This window comes from Octopus sinensis, linkage group LG1, assembly GCF_006345805.1.
Source record: "Octopus sinensis linkage group LG1, ASM634580v1, whole genome shotgun sequence".
Taxonomy (NCBI): domain Eukaryota; kingdom Metazoa; phylum Mollusca; class Cephalopoda; order Octopoda; family Octopodidae; genus Octopus; species Octopus sinensis.
In genome coordinates, this window is record NC_042997.1 from 203,167,249 (window position 1) to 203,188,713 (window position 21,465).

The 21,465-nt window shown below is 35.6% G+C and overlaps 1 protein-coding gene across 3 annotated transcripts in view; it reads right to left on the reverse strand.

Annotated features, from left to right (window-relative positions):
- LOC115211339 (alpha-catulin) overlaps nucleotides 1-21,465 on the reverse strand; it is a 349,449-nt gene that overhangs the window by 129,833 nt on the left and 198,151 nt on the right. For all 3 annotated transcript variants that reach the window (XM_029780108.2, XM_036508401.1, XM_029780109.2), the window contains exon 3: nucleotides 11,136-11,311. In XM_029780108.2, coding sequence (XP_029635968.1) covers nucleotides 11,136-11,311 — 176 coding nt within the window. The remainder of the gene's footprint in view (nucleotides 1-11,135; nucleotides 11,312-21,465) is intronic.

The following is a 21,465-nucleotide window of genomic DNA, read 5'->3' on the forward strand; positions in this document are numbered from 1 at the left end:
AATGCCTCCCACCTCTATACAACAAACAAGGAAGTGTAATTTCTACAAAAATATATTAATGAAAGAGTTAAAAGGAAAACATAAAATCAAAACAATTACAGATCTATTAATTCTTAACATGTCCCAGCAGATTTGAACATTTGCTTTTTGTCTTGAAAGATTGCCTGTCTCTATATAGGCAATCTTATGTTTGAAGTGTCTTGGTGACAAATATTCTCAGACAGAAGTAAGAGATTTGTACATAAAGTGAAAAATACCACAAGAACAGAGTGAGTACAAAATTTTTTTAAATATCAAATTGAAAGAAACATGAGAAAAGAAAAAAAGCAGGAAATTTTAAGGAATTTTTTTATTTATTTGGAATTGTGTGACAAATTGACATTTCTTAAAAGTAAAAACCAAGCATTTATCAGCTGACAGGTCATTTTTATCAAGAAGTGAGCCATAAGTTTAAAATTAGTTCCAAATGATTCCTATTTATTATTGACTCTAATACTGAGATAAAAAGGATACCACACCTTTCTTATAAATTGTTGCCCTTTCACACATAAAGATAGATTCTAAAATGTAAGTGTAGTTTTGTCATATCATAACTAATGGAGCCTTGAGGTAAACTTTAGAAAGCTTCTAATAGAGAAATTGTAGATTCTAAAAAAAATGCATAAAGATAATTTTGAAATGGCGCCTTTTAATTTACATACTGCCATCACAGGAAAGACTTCTGAATACATACATGCATACACAAACAAATATGCACGTGTGTGTGTGTGTGTGTGTGTGTGTGTATGTGTCTATATGTGTATATATATATGTGTGTATATGTAGATATGCACATACTTGTACACATATATATACATATACACACATATCTACATATACACACACACACATATATATATATATATATACACATATAGACACATACATAAACATACACACATATGTAAACACACACATATATATAACCACTTATATTATGACGTTCAGACCTCAAGGGTATGCCCTGGTACTTGCAACCATCTATATCTCTCTCTTCCTTTACTCAACCATCCCATTTATATTCTGATCCTCGTTCCTTTCGAGTATGCTCGGCACTTTGCCACAATCTCTATCTCCTGTCTCCCACTCTCTCTCTCCTTCTCCTGCACTTCCCTCAGGTTGGGTAACCATGTATTTCCCTTGCAGTTGTGCACCTATTTCTGTCTTCATTCCTGATCTTTCTCACTCTCTCTCTCTCCGGTTGAGTAACCTTGTACCTCCTCTACAGCAAGACACCTGTTTCTGTCTCTCTGTCTCACTATAACCTTTCATCATCTGACACAAGATCACTCCCTCCAATGCCCCTCCCCTCTCAAAAAAGATTTTTTTGCCTTCCAAGTACTTGGTGACCCTGTCAGTGCAGGTGCCACTTAAAAGTACCCAGTCCACACTGTAAAGTGGTTAGCATTTTGAAGGGTATCCAGCTGTAAAATTCTTGCCAAAACTGACCTCAACTACGCTTGTGCCACATAAAAATGCTAAGTCCACTCTGCTGAATGGTTGGTGTTAGGAAGGGCATCCAGCTGTAAAAATCCTGCCAAAACAGTCACAGAAGTCTGGTGCAGGCTTCTGTCTGGCTGGCTCTTGTCAAACCGTCCCACCCATGCCAGCATGGAAGATGGATGTTAAGCGATGATGATGAACAAGAAAGCTTTTGACAGGATCCCCCAATCCCTTATCTGGTGGTCAAATGCAGAAACTAGGTATAGATCAGTGGTTGGTGAGAGCTGTATAAGCCATGTACAGGGTGTTGTCAGTAAGGTGAAGGTTGCAATGAGTATAGTGAAAAATTCAGGGTACAAGTAGGGTTTCACCAAGAACCAGTCCTTAGCCCCCACCCCACCTCCCCCCTGTTCATCATAGTCCTCCAAGCAATAATAGTGGAATTTAAGACAGGGAGCTCCTCTATGCTGATGACCTTGTTCTTAAAGCTGATCCACAATTAGAGAAGTTTCAAGTATGGAAACAAGGTCTGGAATGAAAGGGCCTCAGAGTTAACCTAACAAAAACCAAAGAATTAGTAAGTAGGAGAGCAGACAAATTACAAATCCCTACAGGTAGATAGCCCAGCTCAATCTGTAGGAAAGGCATAAGCAGAAACTCCCATAAGATGTACCTGGTGTAAGCTATGGACACATAAGAGGTGCAGCAATATCAGAGGAAGACTAACTGGGAAAATAGTCTTTGTGTGTGGACGGTGCACAGGTACAATAAACACTAAACATGTACAGAAAACAGACTCCATTGACTGCCAGGGATGGGGGGGGGGGTAAACTAGAAGTAGTAGATAGCTTCCAATATTTAGGTGACCAAATCAGTAGCGGTGGTGGATGCTCTGAGAGCATAGTTGCACAATAAGAATAGGTTGGGTAAAGTTCAGAGAGTTCCTACCCATGCTGGCAACAAAGAATGAAAAGTAGATTGTATGATGCCTGTGTATGAAGAGCTATGCTACATGGCAGTGAAACATGGATTGTGACTGCTGAGGACATTGAAAGAAATGAAGCTAGTATGCTTCCCTAGATGTGTAATGTCAGTGTGCATGTATGACAGAGTGTAAGCATCTTGAGAGCAAAGTTGTGTATAAGAGGCATCAGGTGTGGTGTGGAAGAGAGATGGCATGGTCATGTGATGCATAAGGATCAGAACAGCTGTTTACAGAAGTGCCAATCTCTAACTGTGGAGGGAAGCTGTAGAAGAGGTAGATCCAGGAAGACATGGGACGAAGCGGTGAAGCATGATTTTTGAACGCTGGAACTCATGGAGTGACTGAGACCTTTGGTGATATGCTGTACTTGAGAAAACTTGTCAACCCATGCCAGTGGGATATAAAAGGTACCATTCAAGAGTTGGGCCTCTGGAGGCAATGTGATTGATGCCAGTGTCACATAACTAGCACTCAGATGTTGGGCCTCATGAAGGTAATGTGGCCAATGCCAGTGTTGCGTAACTAGCACCTGTGCCGGTGACACATAAAAAGCTTCTTTCAAGCGTTGCACCTCATGGAGGCAATGACAAATGACTGAGACACTTGGTGATATGCTGTGCAAAAGAAAAAGACCCATCAAGCCAAGTGAAATTGTAGTCATAGGAGACACTGGCACCCATGCTGGTGGCATGTAAAAGCACCCATTACACTCTCAGACTGGTTGGTGTTAGGAAGAGCATCCAGCCATAGAAACTATGCCAGATCAGACTGGAGTCTGGTGCAGCCCCTCAGCTTACCAGCCCTAGTCAAACCATTCAGCCCATGCTAGCATGGACAATGGACATTAATTGATGATGATGATGATTATCTTTGTCTTTTAACATCCATGTTTCATGCTGGCATGAATTAGACAACTTGACAGGATCTAATGGGTCTGAGGATTACTTTGTGTTCCAACTGTCCATTTTAGCATGGTTTCTATGTCTGGATGCTCTTCCTAATGCCAATCATTCTACAGAGTGTACTGGACACATTTTTCATGGCACCAGCACACAGGAAGTCATTATATGGTCCCAAGTTCATTACCACTATGTGGTATTTTGAGCAAGTGTCTTCTACTATAGCCTCAGGCCATCCAGATTCTTGAATGAGAATTTGGTACTTGAAAACTGAAAGCTCATTATTCATTCATTCATTCATTCACACACACACACACACATATATATATATATATATATGAGAGAGAGAGAGAGAGAAAGATGTATATGTGTTTACATTTATACTCAATGAAAATCACTATGAGAAGTGTTTTGTTATCACTACTCCTGTTTCTCCTGTCAACAAATCATCCACTCACTTCACACCTTTGAAGAGATGTGAAATATGAGATCAGGGTATCTGGTTACAAAGCAATGCCTTGATGATATATATATATGTCTGACCTACAACAGCATGGAAAAACAGGTGTAAATCACAAACACACATGCAGGAATGCCACATATTCTAGCCAAGATTACAATCTTAATAATCCTAATATTTTTGCTTTTAATATGAATAGGATATAGACTTTTAGATAGATTTTTAGTCTTTTTTATTGATTAAGTAGAAGGATAAAGGTTTATATGTCAAACTATTACAAGTTATAACCTAAATATCTACATTCAAAATATTTCCCCCATGAATAAAACCTTTGAAAATGTGCCCCAGTATGGCCACAGTTCACTGAAAGAAGTAAAAGACCGATATAATAAACATGGTAGAAAATTATGAAGCTTTTCATTGAAACAGATTGCTAGATTATGTCAACATTGCAAAGTACATGGATTGATTATTGGGTTTATTAAGAAACTGTTCATTCGCATAATGGACTTTGGAAACAGAATGCATTACCATGGTTGGAATTTAGAGAGAAGTTGAAGTTAGAAATTCTAAAGGGAACGAATTTCAAATATTACAATGGGAAAGTGAACTTGAAAAGAAATATTTACTGAACGAAAATCAAGATTTTTAAATGAATAAGATTTTAAATGAATTTTAATACAAAACACACACACACAAAAAGGAAAGGAAATGTTTACCAATTTGGAAAACTAAACACACTTAAAAATATTTAACAAATTTTCAGTTACAACTCCATCCCTTACAACTTGCATCTTTAAACATATCCCCCCATCACATTGTTACAGAACATCCCTCTCTATACCTTCAGTACTACTTATACTCCTCACCCCTACTGTTCAATGTGGGTAATTCTCCAATACATCTCCAACACTACCTCTCTCTCTCTCTCTCTCATTGATTGTCTATCTTTTTCACAAACTCTCTCCCTCCTTCCTTCTCTTTCCTTGTCCTACTGGGATGGCCAAGTCTCTCTTCTATAGTAAAACAACTATCTCTGCCCTCAATTATACTCTAACATCTTGCCTGGCACACATCCACTTCTCTTGGTTCCACTCCTTCACTCAACTAAGATATCTTTGTCTTGCAAGTTACTAGTCAACCTCACTGGATTTCTATCTACCAAATCCACTCACAAGGCTTTGGTCAGCCTGAGGCTATAGCAGAAGACACTCACCTAAGGTGCCATGCAGTGGGACTGAACCCAGAACCATGTGGTTGGGAAACAAGTTCCTTACCACACAGCCAGGCTTCAGTATTATAATTGAAGCAAAAGTTGTATTTCGACAGAAACTTACTTAACCAAACAGTTAATTCAGCCAATCCATTATTGCCCTCTTAGTAGCTATGCTGGTTGTTAAAAGCCACCAAATTTGCTGCTGCGTTTCAGACAAATTTTACATAGGATTCAGGTCTCGCTCATAACCACTCAATTCCTTGTACAAACTTTTTTGTTTGCTTTCAACCAAAGTAACCAACCAGCTCTGAGACAACTGCCTCTTCCAATACTCTCTATCAACACATCTCTGAGCCACTTCATATCCTTGAAATTATTGGATAGTAAAATAAATAAATAAATAAATATTAACAATTTGAAATCAATTCCCATAAAGCAGAAAAAGAGAGAAAAAGAAATATGTCAGATAATTTAGTGTATAATAAATTCAAATCCTATCAATTTCATCGTCATTTAAAGATCATGTTCTGTGTTCCATGCTGGCATGGAATATGGATGGTTTCACAGGATCCAACCAGTCTGAAGTATGCATTGTGCTCCATCATCTGCTTTGGTATGATTTCTCCAGTGAAACACTCTTCCTAATGACAACCACTTTACAGTTTGTACTGATGCATTCATCATGGCACCAGAGCTGGTTAAGTTTCCATGCAGCTTGCAACATAGTCTACACCAAAAGAGGAGGCTTTACACTAGAAGATGAGAGGTTGAAGCATGAGAGAAGTAGGGCCAGAGCAGAAGAGGTATTTTGCTATAGAGGAGCCACATGGTCATTCACGTTTTGGAAACGAGAGTAGGAGAGGTCAAGGTGAATCCTCAATGTACAAGGTGAGTAGAAGTGTATGAAGGAAGGAGTAGTGGAAGAAGTACCAAAAGTGTGGGTGGAATTTGCAAGATGGTATCAAGGGATTTAGAGATAGAGAATAGATGAGAGGACAGGGAAGTGGGCAACCACTGTAAAGATTGGGTAGGGTTGAAGGGTGGATGTAGTGAATGATGAAAAACAAATTCTCTGAGTTAGGGGAGTTGGGGGTTCATGACTAGGAGATGACTGATAGTATGGAGGGCAGCTTCAGAGATTTAGACAAAGGAAGCTAGGAAGATGGAGAAAAACAATAACAAATAACAACAAGGTATTTTTTATAGATTAAGCGAAGTGAGCGTTAAAAGCTATGTATATAGATACAAAAGTTAACTCAGGACATAAGTTGATTAGTCTCATCCCACCGGATCAATAGAAACGTTACAGTAATCTCTCTCTCTCTAACATGTTGTCTATAATATGTGAATATAGGTTATTAGGACAATAATTCAGCAGACTCCAGTTTCAGTTGTGGGGAATGCAAAAGAAAAACAAAAAAGATGCGGAAATAAATCAGAAAGGATGCTTGTCAATAATTGCATATTGGTTGGTTAAGTGGAAACAATGTGTTGCAGTATTTCAAATAATTATTCTAAGGAAGTTTTTTTTTACTTCTCTCTCTCAAAGGTGAGAGGAGGTGGGTAGCAAGAACGATATGTTATATTTCACTGAAGCATGAAACCAGTTTATAATTTCTTTGCTTGAAATATATGATATTAATATTGACATGATAAATGAGACTGTAATAATCTGTAACACAATAAATGACAGGATTAAATTCCTTTAAATATTTTAGAGCATAGCAATCAAACCCAACAACCCATTTGATCAATTTTAGATATCAAATGTTCACTAAAAGTATTCAAAGAGGTCAAGAGAGAGACAGAGGCAAATAGAGAATGAAACGGATGAAGAGAGACAGAGAGATAGATGGAGAGAGAGAGACAGATGGAGAGAGAGAGAGAGAGGGACAGAGAGAGAGACAGACAGACAGATAAAGAAAGAGACATAGAGAGAAACAGAGATAGAGAAAAAGACAGAGAGAGAGAGAGAGAGACAGACAGACAGACAGACAAAGAAAGAGATATAGAGAAACAGAGGTAGAGAAAAAGACAGAGAAATAAAGACAGAGAGAGAGAGAGAGAGAGAGAGAGAGAGACTACCTCTCAAAGAACTTAACTGTATTAGATATGATGCTCGAGATAAGCAATTTTCAAAAATATTTGCCAACAAATTTTCTAACCACTTTGGGATGTTCATTTCTGAACTGCTTTACTGATTTAATACACGTTTTCAAAATAAATTTGATAGTAGTTCTCATGTAGACATGTGTGAATAGTTGGGAAGAAGTGATGAAGTCAGATGTCAGCATACCAAACCACTAAAAAATTTGGATGATAACAGATCTGAGATGAAGTGGATAGCATGCTGTATGACAGACATATCTCACACTCCTGCCAATACAAAGAAATGAATATTAACATGATGATGACGATGATGATCTTATCCTCCATCAAACCACAACCACTCAACTTGAAATGGTACTAATACAAGATTAATGTGTTTACTTAAGAAACATGTGAATTGACAATAGCAGAGTTTTACATTATATTATTTGGTTCAGACATTAGGTCTACGTACATCAATATGTCTAATTATATAAGAAGAGGCATGGCTGTGTGGTGAAGAAATACGCTTCCCAACCACATGGTTTGTGGGTTCAGTCTCACTGTATAGTACCTTGGGCAAGTGTCTTCCATTTCTCCAGGCTAACCAAAGCCTTTGTGTGGATTTGGTAGATGGAAACTGAAACATGCCAGTCGTGTGTGTGTGTGTGTGTGTGTCTTAGCATCATGGGATTGATATGAGTATCCCTATCATGCAAAGTATCTTATTTCCAATCTTCCATAGAAACATGACTGGCCATGGGGAAAATATCACTTTGCTTGTAAACAAGTTGGGGGTCAATGGCATGAAGGGCTTTATGTCCTTTGTGTCATCAACCTAGAAAAATCTGTCTCCACAGATTCTATTGACCCATGAAACTATGAAAATGTAAATGTTAAAACAATGATGATTGTGATGAGAATACACATCTCTAGAAATACTGAACACTATTAATAAATGTTTGAGTAAGCAGCTGGATGTGTCTGTAATTCAGAAAGTACAGCCTTGTCACACTGGTTCTGCCTGAAAATTACATTAAGAGTTTACATGTCTGTGGAATACTCAGGCACTTGTAAGTTAAGGCACTAGTCAGTTTGAGAAGACACCTGTTCACAATGACACGTCATCAACAGAATCATAAGCCATGATGTTATGAAAGAAACTTCGCCACATTACAGTGATGCTAAAGAAAAACCTCCCAAATATTGGTTTATCAAGAATAGTAAATATGGAGGGGTTTTTGGCTGCACCCTGAATCTTACTTACCTGGAAATTAAAGGAAAACCCTTTTCTAAAAATCAGAACACAATGTTTTCAATAGGAAAAAAAGAAAATGCATTTTTAAATGTTTTTTTTTCCCCCAACAATTATCTTCTGGCATTAAAATATTAATTTTTTGGAACATAATAGGATTTATGCTACAAATTAATTATATTAAGGAAGTAGTATCAGTTCAGTAAAGTTAATGATGGATTAGAAGATGCAACAAAGAACAAGTTCCTTGGAGGGATGTAGCACAAACAGTAAAACTGAAGGTGGTGGAAAAGAAAACAATATTCTTAAAAAAAAAAATTTTTTTTTTTAAACTATTTCTTTAGCTCTTAGTTACCATGTAACACACAAGCAAAATTTGGCTTTAATAGCATCAGCAAAATCATTAATCAATACATATGTAGTTGGTGTTATTAGTCCTAAATTGGCTCTTCAGAGCAAAAGCACTGAAGCCAGAAATAAGAGTACTTTTCAGGAAGTGTATCTGGATTACATTATCCAATATATAATTCTTTAAAACAGTAGGGTGATATTTGAGGGAGATTTGACTGCTGGTTTTAGCAAGAAGAGTATAGAAACTCCCTCATTAGCTGCCTCAGGATATCTAATAATTCTCTAGTTTGCAAAAGGAGAACAAATATTTAATGTAATTAAATATAATATTTAGAGAAATTAATCACATAAAGTTAATGAATAAATAAAATTGATATTTAACTGAAAAACTATTTGGAAAACTCAAAATGTTTCAGAAATGAATTTTATCATTGGCAAACTCTTCTCAGTCTGCAGTATTGTCACTAATCCTTTTGCAGCTATTTATTTGCAGCTTAAAAATTCATAAATCATTTTATGGAAGCTGATTTTTGTTATAAATTACTTGAGATATCAACACAGCATCTTTACAGTTACAGATGGTTGGCATCAATGCTTCAACGCAGCTTTCTGTAACCAAGACTTGTTAATTTCTTTCATGAATATTCTTATCAGTAGACTGTCCCCATGTATTTCAAATTTATTTTCAATATAACCAAAACTTTACTGTGGCCTTAGTAAAATATCTACCTTTATCATTATTTAGCATCAATTTTTCCATGGTTGCATGGGTCAGACAAATTTTGTTGAGACAGGTTTTCTACAACCAGATACTCTTCCTGTTTCCAAGCAAAGTAACAGTTCCCCATGGCCAGAATGGTTTTCATGGAAGACTGAAAACAAACATTGCTTGTATGATGGTGATCCCATTTACAACCAACATGTGCCCTCAAGTCAAAGGTACACACCAATACACATAAACAAATATGTATATGAGGTGGTGTCAAAAGGTTCCTGGACTAGTTATGTTTGATAACGAATAACTTATTTACCTTCAAAATAGTCACTTTATGCAGTGATATACAGGTCCTAGCATTCCTGCCACTTTTGGAATCCAGCTTGGAAGTCGTTTTCCGTAAGTGAGTCAAAAGACCTTCTGCAAATCGCTCTTGATCTCGACAAGGGTGTGAAAACAGCAACCTTTGAACTGCATTCTCATCTTGGGGAAGAGATTGAAGTCGGCAGGTGCTCAATCTGGCAAATAGGGCAGGTATGGAAGTGATACCATGTTGTTTTTGGCAAGAAACTCACAAGTGAGGAGAGTTCGGTGACAGGGTGCATTGTCATCATGAAGAATCCAATTCTTTGTGCTCTACAGATCCAGTTGCTTTTGCCGAATGTCCTCCCTCAAACCCTTCAAAACTTTGAAGTAAAACTCTTAATGGACAGCCTGGCCCAGTGAGAGGAATTTTCAATGTACAATACTGTGGATGTCAAAAAAACAATGAACATGCTCTTGACTGAGCTGTGGCTCTGTTGTGCCTTTTGAAGCACCCATATCACTTGAAACACTGCATATGACCCACTGCCTTGATACTGTAAGCTTGCCAAAGCATGTTCAATGTCTGTGTAGCAGATTTCCTAAGTTTAATGCAGTATTTCACACTGGTTCTTTGTTCCAACTTCCAGTCCATGACAAAAATCGCAGACTACTGCATACATGTGATTGCAAAAATACAAATTTTGCAACTTACAATGTAAACAGAGCGATGTCACTCAGCAGACTGCCTCATGAAGGTCATTACTAGCTCTCACTGTGCACACAGCTATGTACTACCATCTGTTGGTGCACTGCTGAACTAGATCGGAACTTTTTGATACCACCTCATATATGTACAATGAAAGGTTTCTTCCAGTTTCCATCTGCCAAATCCACTCACAAGACTGGTCGGCCTGGGGATATAGTAGAAGACACTTGTCCAAGATTCTACACAATGAGACTGATCCCAAGACCAGATAGTCAAGAAACAAGCTTATATTAGAGGGTGATGACCACTCATTGAGATTTTACTTTCAAACGTTAATGTATTAGCATGGGTGTTCTTATGCAGGTAAGTATTAAGTGTTGGAGAAGGCAAACATCAGGAAGCTTTTTTTCTCTCTTTTTTTTATCCAAAAGAATAAAGAAAAGAAATAAAAGTCCTTATAAGAACAATGAAATATTAAGTTTAAGTATAATTTGGTAGAGCAAAATTTATTTCATTGTATTTAGCTAGTAGTAGCACGTGCATGAATATACTGACCAACAGTCATTTAAATTTAAGAACTTGACCTGCAAAAATTAACAATGCATTTCTCCAGAGAAGAACTTTGGAAGAGAGAGAGAGAGAAAGAAAGAAAGAGGAGAAGGGGACACTTACTCGATCCTTGGCTGCCAGCAGCTGTTTGACCACTACTTTATCTGCAAGTAACAATACCCGGGTGATAGCTGATAAAAGCTGCCTTGCAGCTCGCACCATGGCTGTTTTTTCTTTGATTGTCTTTGCATGTCCTGAGTTTCCATCAGGAGTAGCTGTCAACTTCTGGATGCTAACACCTGAAATTTAATAGCAAAATAAGGAAAAACATTAAACACAGTTTACAATAATTAGGGAAAATTTAAAGATAACATTTAAAGCAATTTTTAAAAATAAATTTTGTTACTGAAAACAAAGTGTTATAAAACAAAGGATTGAGGATTAAATTTTTCTATAATAGAAATAAAACTAAAAATATTAACATGAATTACTGAAGTGAGTACACGTCAATTTCTTGCTAACAGTGACTAATCAGCCACTCGACAGACAAAGGTAATTATAAAAAAATGCTTAACCCTTTTCTTAGCATTTTTCTGTTGAAACATTCTGCCTTTATTTCAATTAATTTCAAAAACAATTAAAAATTTAATAAAGTAACCATCATTAAGTTGATGCTAGGAACATAAATTGAGATCACTTTAAAAAAAGTGTGTATTTATAGAACCAGGGTCAGTCTTAGAAGGGTTCGTATTAAAGGGTTAAAGAGGCATCAAGGTATATGAATTAACAGATTTCTTATAAAAGTAAAGCATTTAATCTTGCAATGAAAGAAATCCAGGGCTGACATCAAAGATAACAAATGCAAAGTCGTGGAGTTATAGCTAGGGGCAGTATTGCCTAAGAAGTTCACTTCACGACCACAGGGTCCCAGGTTCGATATCACTGTGAGTGGTAACTTGGGCAAATGTCATTTTGTTTACCATCAAACCAACTCAAGTGAAACTGGGTAGACAGAAACTGTAGGTGAATTGTATGTGTAATTCAAAAAGATATTGCCTTGTTGTACCTTGTGTCATGTTGATTCTGGCTAAGAATTACATAAAAGGCACCCATGCCTGCAGAATGATCAGCCACTTATATGTCAATCCAAAAACAGGTAACTCAGTCAATTGAACAACTGAGAGCCACCACTAGCTATAAAGATAGCAAATGTCTTGTAACCCCTCCTCTCTTTCACATACTCACTCTCTCTCTCTTTCTTTCTCTCTTTCTCTCTTTCATTCTCTGCTATAGAATATAGTCTAAAATGAAATGGTGATCAAAGCTTGGTAAGACAGTAATATTTAACAGAAAATAATTTAACAGCTGAACAACTAGATTTGGTTTATGAAAAAATGTTGTTTAGCTACAGGTCAAACTTGACTGAGCAGTCATAACATGATTTTTTATCTTTTACTGGTTTACTTGTTTTCTCTTTTATTTGTTTTACTTAAGCTGTGGCCATGCTGGGGCCTTGACCAGAAGTGCTCTGCTCAAAGACACAACATGCCGCCTGGTACATGAATCATGTGCACAACACCCTAACCACTAAGCCATGCACTTGCATACACACTATAAGAAATACACAATCATTATGCTTACTAGGGAGTCTGAAGACAAAAATTCTTCAATGTCTCTAGCATGACTTTCATTCTCTTGCACATCTGTCACAGAATTACTGAGTTTTTATTATATATATAAAATAGGTAAGTTGCAGCTTACAGAATAAAAACTAAAGAAATTTAGCAAAAGAGGTTGGGTAAAATTTGATTCATATGATTTTAAAATATAATTAAGTTTAACATATATATATATTTATTAAATTTGCAGATGGTGCCTTTTATTTTCTGTATCAATAACTATTCAATGAAATCAATAAGGTCATTAGAGGAATCCAATTCACATTAATAAGCTAAAGTTCCTTTATTTAATGAATTAAAAGTTCATAGTCGGATGAATATTGCATTTAATTATTCTGTATGAATATAAAAATCATCTGACAATGTATAAACATTTCATGCAAATTCAACTTAATTTCAATGCACCTCTTTCTTTTGACACTTCAACAAAATGAGAAAGCAGACATTTCAAAGAAATATTATGTATTTATTCATTAGATGTTATATTTTCATTAGATGTTTATCATTTAAAATCAGAAACCATGATATTTTGATACTTCATTGACTAAATCGGTCTGTTTTATGTTTCATATATTAAATATTTAGGTATAGCTGTGTGATTAAAACTTGCTTCCCAACCACAAGGCTTCAGGTTCAGTCTTATTGTATGGCAAGTTGGGAAAATTTCTTTTACTATAGACCTGGATCAACCAAAGCTTTGTGAGTGGATTTGGTAGAGAGAAACTGAAAGAATCTTGTCATGTGTGTGTGTGTGTGACCATTGTTTGACAACTGGTGTTGGAGAGTTTACATCCCCACGACTTAGTGGTTCGGCAAAAGAGACTGATAAAATAAGTAACATGCTTAAAAAAAAAGTGCTGGCATAAATTCATTCACCTAAAATTCTTGAAGGTGGTGCCCCAGCATGGCCGCAGTCTAATGACTGAAACAGGTAAAAGATAGAAGGTATATGTATGTTGTTGTCACCTTGTCTCAGTATTGAATGACAGTCGTAAACAAGTGGCAGCATCACACAAGCCGTGTCCATTTCCAATCTTCCATGAAAATATATCTAACCAGAGGGAAATATTCCCTTAATTGAAAACAGGTTAGGGTTGGCATTAGGAAGAACATCAAGACATAAAATATCTACCTCAATGAATTCCATTTGTCCCATGCTAGTATTGAAAAGTAGACATTGTGGTGGTGATACCACCACTACTACTACTGAAGCTTTCATACCAGAAACAAGCTGTTATGCTTCACTTTTGGTAATAGCTTTTTCAAATATACTTGTGTTACTATTTTGATATGTGGCAATATTATTAAAAATATAGTGTTGATATTAAAACTAAGATGCAATGAAAAGTTTATTCCAGCAAAGTTCTAAGATACTTGAGCATTCTTCCTTGCTTTTGAACAATTTGCAATGGAAATATACTAACAAAAGAGTTAAGGTTATTGAAGTCCTGTTAAATAAAGTGTGGAATTTGGCTGATAAACTTCATTCCATAAAAATCATTACTCATCTTTCCTTCATGTAAAATCATTCCCCAACCATCATTCCCATAAAATCACTGCTTTTAGACACAAAACATGTGACCGACCACAGATTTATGAAGTATTCCAATCTACCTTAACTTATTAGGAAGAAGAATAACAACTAAACTACACTATTGTGTTGAGTCAAAAGTTTCGCAATATTTTGATAACTATTTGCTTTGTTTGTCAAAACAGCCAAGCATTCAAAGTGGAGGCCACTGTATTGCAGCATCTGAAGCCACTTTTCTGCTAGTTCTTTGATCCCACACTGATACCAGTTCTTGTCCTTCAAGGTGAAGAACTCTTTCACTGAAGCTTCCACTTTCTCTTGCAAGAAATCAGCCATAGATCGGAAATCAAATATTTTCATCAACACACACACACACACATATATATATATATATATATATATATATATATATATATATATATATATATATATATATATATATATATATATATATATATATATATATATATATATATATGTGAAGCTTTCATTCTGATGGTTTAATCAAAATAAATACCATCAATATTCTCTATGCGATGAAAAACAAACTTGCACAAATCTTATATATATGTAGTTGTTCTTACATCCCTTTTTTCATGCTGGCATGGGTTAGGTAAAATTTGTTGAGAGATTTTGTGACTGAATGTCCTCATCAATCTTTTATTGATTTTCAGAGTAAAGTATTTTCATTTCCAACATGGTCTCACCATTCTGAAAATGATGAAGCTGTTGAAATTGAGGGATATTTAGCTAACCAGAGAATGTAAACAATGACACTAAATTTGATGAAGCAGTGTTAATTAGAAGGTACACCCCGCTACACACACACCAGGCTCCCAGTTCCCCTCACAAGGCACTAGTTAGACCAAGGCTATAGGTGCCACACAGTTGGACAGAAACCAAAATTACATAGTTGCAAAGCAAACTTCATAACACAATTGTGTGTGTTCATGTGTGTGGGTGGGTTTGTGTATGTGTGCATATGCATGTGGGCATAAAATAAAAGATGACCTGATTATGGTATAAAATGTTTTCTTTGACTGTATTTCATACAGAATTCTATATCAGATAATGTTTTAACGACTCCTAGCAAACTTCCATGTATGTCAAGCACCTACACATTATGGTGTGTTTGTGCTTTGTCAGAGCATATTCATAAATGTCTCAAATGTTAACTTTAAAAAAATATACAAATAAAAATGTTGCTAAAGTAAAAAAATTTAAGGAAGAGAAAAGAGTAAAATAAATTCATAGAAAATTAATCTCTTTTTTATTGTTATTTAATCAATATTTTTACATTTTAATGGCTGTTTTTTTAAAGTTTGCCTTTTTAGGACAGTATTTAGGTTATATGGCTAACAATGGTATGTGCTCATAAGCTATTTCCTGCATCTTTTCTACATCACTTATGTATGATTGTGTAGCATGATTTGATAAACCTTCTCTAAAGGACACATATATTGATATAGCAAAAAGAGGCCCATATTTTAACATATCTATTCATTCTTAATTCATTCTGGCAAATTCAAATGTGAATATCTGATCGCTGTTGTCTATTATCAATGGAGAACACCTCCTCCCTTGAGATGCTGTGTATTCATATCATGTGATTTGCTAGTGTAAATGAACTTTAAGACACTGCAGTGTTTTGACCTTATTGAATGCCTGCTCAGTCAAAACTACTCTGCCAGGCCACTGAATCTGACAAGAGCATAAGCTTTTGTTTACAGAAATTAGAAAACATGCTGTTGTGTGCTGATCTCAGCCAAACAGATAAATTTATGGGGATGCATGAAGATTCTCACTGTTCTGCATGCACCCCATAAATTATAGTCCTATATTTTCATTTCACTGAAATGGCTTAAATATGTAATGAAAGCCTCACAGATCATGAACTAACTTAACCCTTTAGTCTTCGCATTATTCTGCCAAATGAATGTTTTTTTATCTACATTGTTTTGAACTAATCATGCATTATCTTGTAGCTATGAGATTTTGATGGAGGTAGCTGTTAATTTTTAAAACGATATTGTAGGGTTGGTGTGAGAGACCAGATCTGACCAGTTTGAACATAAAACAGGCAGAATACTTTTGGCCGGATATGGCCGGTTTAAATGCTAAAGAGTTAAAGTTAAGTTTTAGTAGAATCATGAGTAAGAATACAAATAAAACACTGGGTATAATATCCCTCATAAATAGGTTTTGTAACAGAAGATTAATTAGTGGTGCATTAAGAATAGGAAACTATCAAGAGGATAATTTTGAAATCAAATCTATTTCCAATCACAAAGAGAAAAAAAATACCATGCATTAATGTAGTATTTGAAACCATATCCAATGATATAAATCTCAGAACATCTTGGCTATTAAAGATAGTGTCTAATGTTTACATGAAAACAAGTCTAAATTTGAAGTAAACTCTACTCAAAAACTGGTGCTTAAAACAAACAAGCAAAGGCAAAAAAAGAAGAACAACAAAAATGCCACTCGAACAAAGAAAAAAAAGCCCCTAAAAAGAAAGACAATGAGTGAAGGTAATGTTAATGGTGTTAGTAGAAGTAGTGTAATTGATTTTCTTCTAATGTTTCATGACACATTCCAATGGTGTACCCATGACAAAATAAATATTCTAATTTCCAGAACAGAAATTTCATTTCCAATCAATAAAGTAATCAAACCATAGTTCACTGTCAATGTTTCAATCTGATCTTTTTTTTTTTTTTTTTTCATTTACTTTTCTATTTTCTTACTGACATGGATAGAATAGAAATTTTGCTTAGCAGATTTATTTTTGTATGGTTATAATACAACACTAGTACTAAAAAGATTATCTGCCCAGACTTAAAGCCAACTTATAAAAGGTATCAGAGAAAAGCAAATACAGTGTCAATGTGTCAATCGAATTAGTTTCTTTTACTCCATTCTACATAGTAAAGAAACCCATGAGGAGAAAATATAATTCAGCAATTCAGCCATAGACTGAACATTTTAGTGTAAATAATTATTCAAAAGGAAAACATCTAAAAATGTCACCTATTTACAATAACCTTAAAAATAGGCTCAGGCAAGGCTGTGTGTGTGTGTGTGTGTGCGTTTAAGAAGACAGTTTCCCAACCACATGGTTCCAAGTTCAGTCGCATTGTACAGTGCCAAGTGTAGGGTCTTGCAAGTGAATTTAGGAGATTGAAATGGAGAGAAGTCTTGCGCATGCATGTGTGTGTGTGTGTGTGTGTGCATTTTTTGCACTATAAAAGTTGAATGTTTTGTTGTTGCTTCTTTTTATCTCTACAAGAACTTGCAAATGTTGCATGTAAAAGGACATAGCTGTGGTCAAGAAGTTTACTTCCAACCACATGGTTTTGTGTCCAGTCTCACTGTGTGACACCTTAGGCAAGTGTCTTCAACTATAACCCCAGGCAGACCAAAGCTTTCTGGGTAGATATAGATTTCCTAGGCAAAAATTGAAAAAGCCTATTGTGTGCGAGAGAGAGAGAGAGTGTGTGTGAGAGAGAGAGAGAGAGTGAGAGAGAGAGAAAGAGAGAGAGAGAATGAGAGAGAGAGAATGAGAGAGAGAGAGAGAGAGAGAGGGGAGAGAGAGAGAGTCCTCATCACATGATGGTTATAAATAAGCATCACCATCATACCAGTGATGTTTGTTTCCAATCTTCCACGGAAACATGTCTCACTATGAAGAGATATTACTACATTTGGAAGCAAGTGAGGGTTAGCAACAGGAAGAGCATCCAGCCACAGAAAAATCTGCCTCAACAAACTTCATGCAACCCATGCAAGCATGGAAAAGTGGATGTTTAACACAATGATGCAGATATCTTTCAATTAAGGTTTAATGCAAGATTTAATTAACCAATTATGATCATCTTGAAATAACTAGCACAATGACCTACTTCAGAAAACATTGAAGATCAACTAAAAACTATTGAAATCTTTTCTATAGATGAGCTTATAACCATTCTGGTCTACAGTAAGAAAGAAAATATCAGCAAGTATTACAATACATTCTCCCAAAATTATTACAAATTAAAATTACTTGCAATATTTACACACACACACACAAAGCATCAGGTTAATATTGGAGTACTGTAATTCCTCACTGTATCTCAGTTCCCCTATCATGGTTTATTATTTAATTTTACGCCAATCCCTCTGTGGTGTTGTTTTGCATTTATAATAAAATATATACAAATTATAAAAATAATTATAAAAAATATACAGTACTGTTTCTACTTCATGGATTTTCACCTATCATGAAGGTTGGAACATAACACCCGCAATAGTCAAGGGGTTTTTGATTTTAATTATTTTGTATTCCAAATACATTTTTCAAGTTTAACCATTTTCCCACTAAAATACACAAAACAAAAAGCATTATGTATTTCATAAAACCTTAAGGGTACATTAAAAGGAAAACTTTAAGACCCCACCCACACACACTCAAAAAACAATGAAACATTTTGAAGATTATAGGAAAATTTAGACAAAAATTTCTCCAACCAATTTTTCATATTTTAAATGAAAAATCAGAGAATTTGATAACCGTAGGCAATTTAGATTCTTTGAAGTTTCATTGAGATAAAAGAAAGAATTAATAATTCTATATTTTGTTCAGTTAGAATAAGTTAATGCAAAGAAAATATATTTTTGTTTTGTGAATAGTGAAATTACAGTTAGTTTATACTTTGCAGACTAGAAAAATGCACAAAGAATTTATTGTATACAGTACTCAGGTGCACCATATCTCTTCAAAATCATATTTCATCTTTCAACTGATAAAATGCCATTATTAACAAACATAACAAGCCAAGGCACAGGTATGGCTGTGTGGTTAAGAAGCCCATTTTGCAACTAAACACATGTCAGGTAAAAGTTTTCTGAAAGAGCACCAGGCTGACCAATGCATTGTCAGTGAATTTGGTAGACAGAAACTGTGAGGAAACCTGTCATGTATGTATGTGTGTGTTTGTGTACATTTGTGTGTCTTTGTCCCCATCACCATCACCCACTGCTTGACAACTGGTGTCGGTTTATTTACATCCCCCATAACTTAGCAATATGGCAAAAGAGACCGAAAGAACGAGGTACTGAAGTTGGTTTCTTCGACTAAACCCTTTAAGGTAGCACCCCAGCAGTGCTGCAGTCCAATGACTGAAACAAGTAAAAGATAGATTTCTAATGGAAATAAACTCTCAAAGAAGATGGTGTTTATTACAGATCCCTTATATTTACTCACTTTGGTAGCACCGATAAGAAAATGTGATCCAATAGATGAAAACAGAGGTGTACAAAGATATCTCAAATGAAATAACATTTTGCTGATAGGATGAATAAGAAAACAAGTATAAGGAAACTATTCTATAAGCATTAAGCATATAAAGAGACTCTAAATAGCTGAATTGTAAATGCTTGCATCAGTAAGTTGTTGATTGTGAATTCAAAAGAAGCAATCACAGTTCTAAAACTTATAGTTCAATAATCATATGATTGCTCAAAAGTCTGTCCTTCTAAAAAATTTTTTTTAAATCCTATTAAACTTTACAAAAAACTTGTTCTACTAGAAAATAAACAATACTAAATACTGTGTGTGTGTATGTATAGGCGGAGAGCTGGCAGAAACGTTAGCATGCCGGGCGAAATGCTTAATGGTATTTCGCTTGTCATTACGTTGTGAGTTCAAATTCCGCCGAGGTTGACTTTGCCTTTCATCCTTTCGGGGTCGATAAATCAAGTACCAGTTACACACTGGGGTCGATGTAATCGACTTAATACCTATGTCTGTCCTTGTTTGTCCCCTCTATGTTTAGCCCCTTGTGGGTAATAAAGAAATATGTATAGAGTGGACATTAGAGGTAGGTGTGTGTGTGTACATGCATGCGTGTACGCACGCACACACACCACACATATATATATATACACACAAACAGACATACACATAATACAAAGCTACAAATGAGCAGAAAGAACACTGCAGACACAAAACATCCAAATAGACAAACTTCAGCTGCTTTCTATTTCTTTCTAAAATAATTAGAAATAAATACTTATTTCCCTTCCAGAAAGATTAAAGCTATCCGTTGTCTTCTCAAATTACTGGATGTAGACAACTTACAAATTAAAGTAACAGAAGCTCCAACAGACACATAAAACACAGTCGAGAGTAAGTCTTGCCAAATAAATTGTATTAATTACAAGAAATATGTTTATGCCAAAGAAAATTGAATCAGATGAAGAACATTAAAAAAAAAAGTACTTAAGAAATGCAAACTATAATGCTGGCAAATATATCTTGAGGTTTTGCATTTAAATTATAATTGCACACCATGATTTTAATGATCTTATTTGCATTCAAACAAAGATTACTCTTACTTAATACATATGAACCTAATACAATTGAATGTGATTGTGTGTGTGTGTGTGTGTGGTGTGTGTGTGTGTGCACGAGCACGTGCATGTCATCATTTAGTATCTTATCTTCCATGCAGGTTAGAGGACTGCATCTTGCTCTATTGTCTGCTTTGGCATGCTTTCTATGGTTGGGTGCCCTTCCTAATACTAACTACTTTACTAAGTGTACTCTGGTACCTTTTTTTTTATGTGACATCAGCACTCATAGAGAGAAACTGAGAGATACGTGGGAGGGCCCATCACTGTTCCTCTGGACATTCCTCATTCAAAATCCTGAGATCAGCTTTCACTACTTTGTCTCGTATCTCCCACTTCTACAACTTCCATCTATATTAAGCAATCCACACTCCTTTATACAGCTGTCTTCATCCATCAGCAAAATATATTCTATACCAGCACAGTCCTCTCTCTTGCACACTACATCTAACTACTCTTATGCTTAATTTTTCTCTCAGCACTCTCATGCACACTGATGGACATCCAAAAGAGCAGGCTCACTTCATTTCTGTCTCGTCCAGGTGTCCTCAACATTCAAGGTTCACACCTCACTAGCATGTAGTTTTACAGTTCACATAAGCATCATACAATCTGCTTTCTACTCAAAGGAAAACCTTTTGTTACCCTTAGAGGCAATAGCCCTCTCTTGTTTATTCTTTTTCAGAACATCTTCCTCCACTGCTAATCTGGCCACCTAGGTAACAGAAATTATCCACTGCTTCAGGAAATCTACTTTCTTTACACTCTCAGCGTTTATAGCTCCTGCATATCTGCCATGTACAAAGTCTATAAACCTGTCTGTGACACTACTGCACCTCTTGTGTAT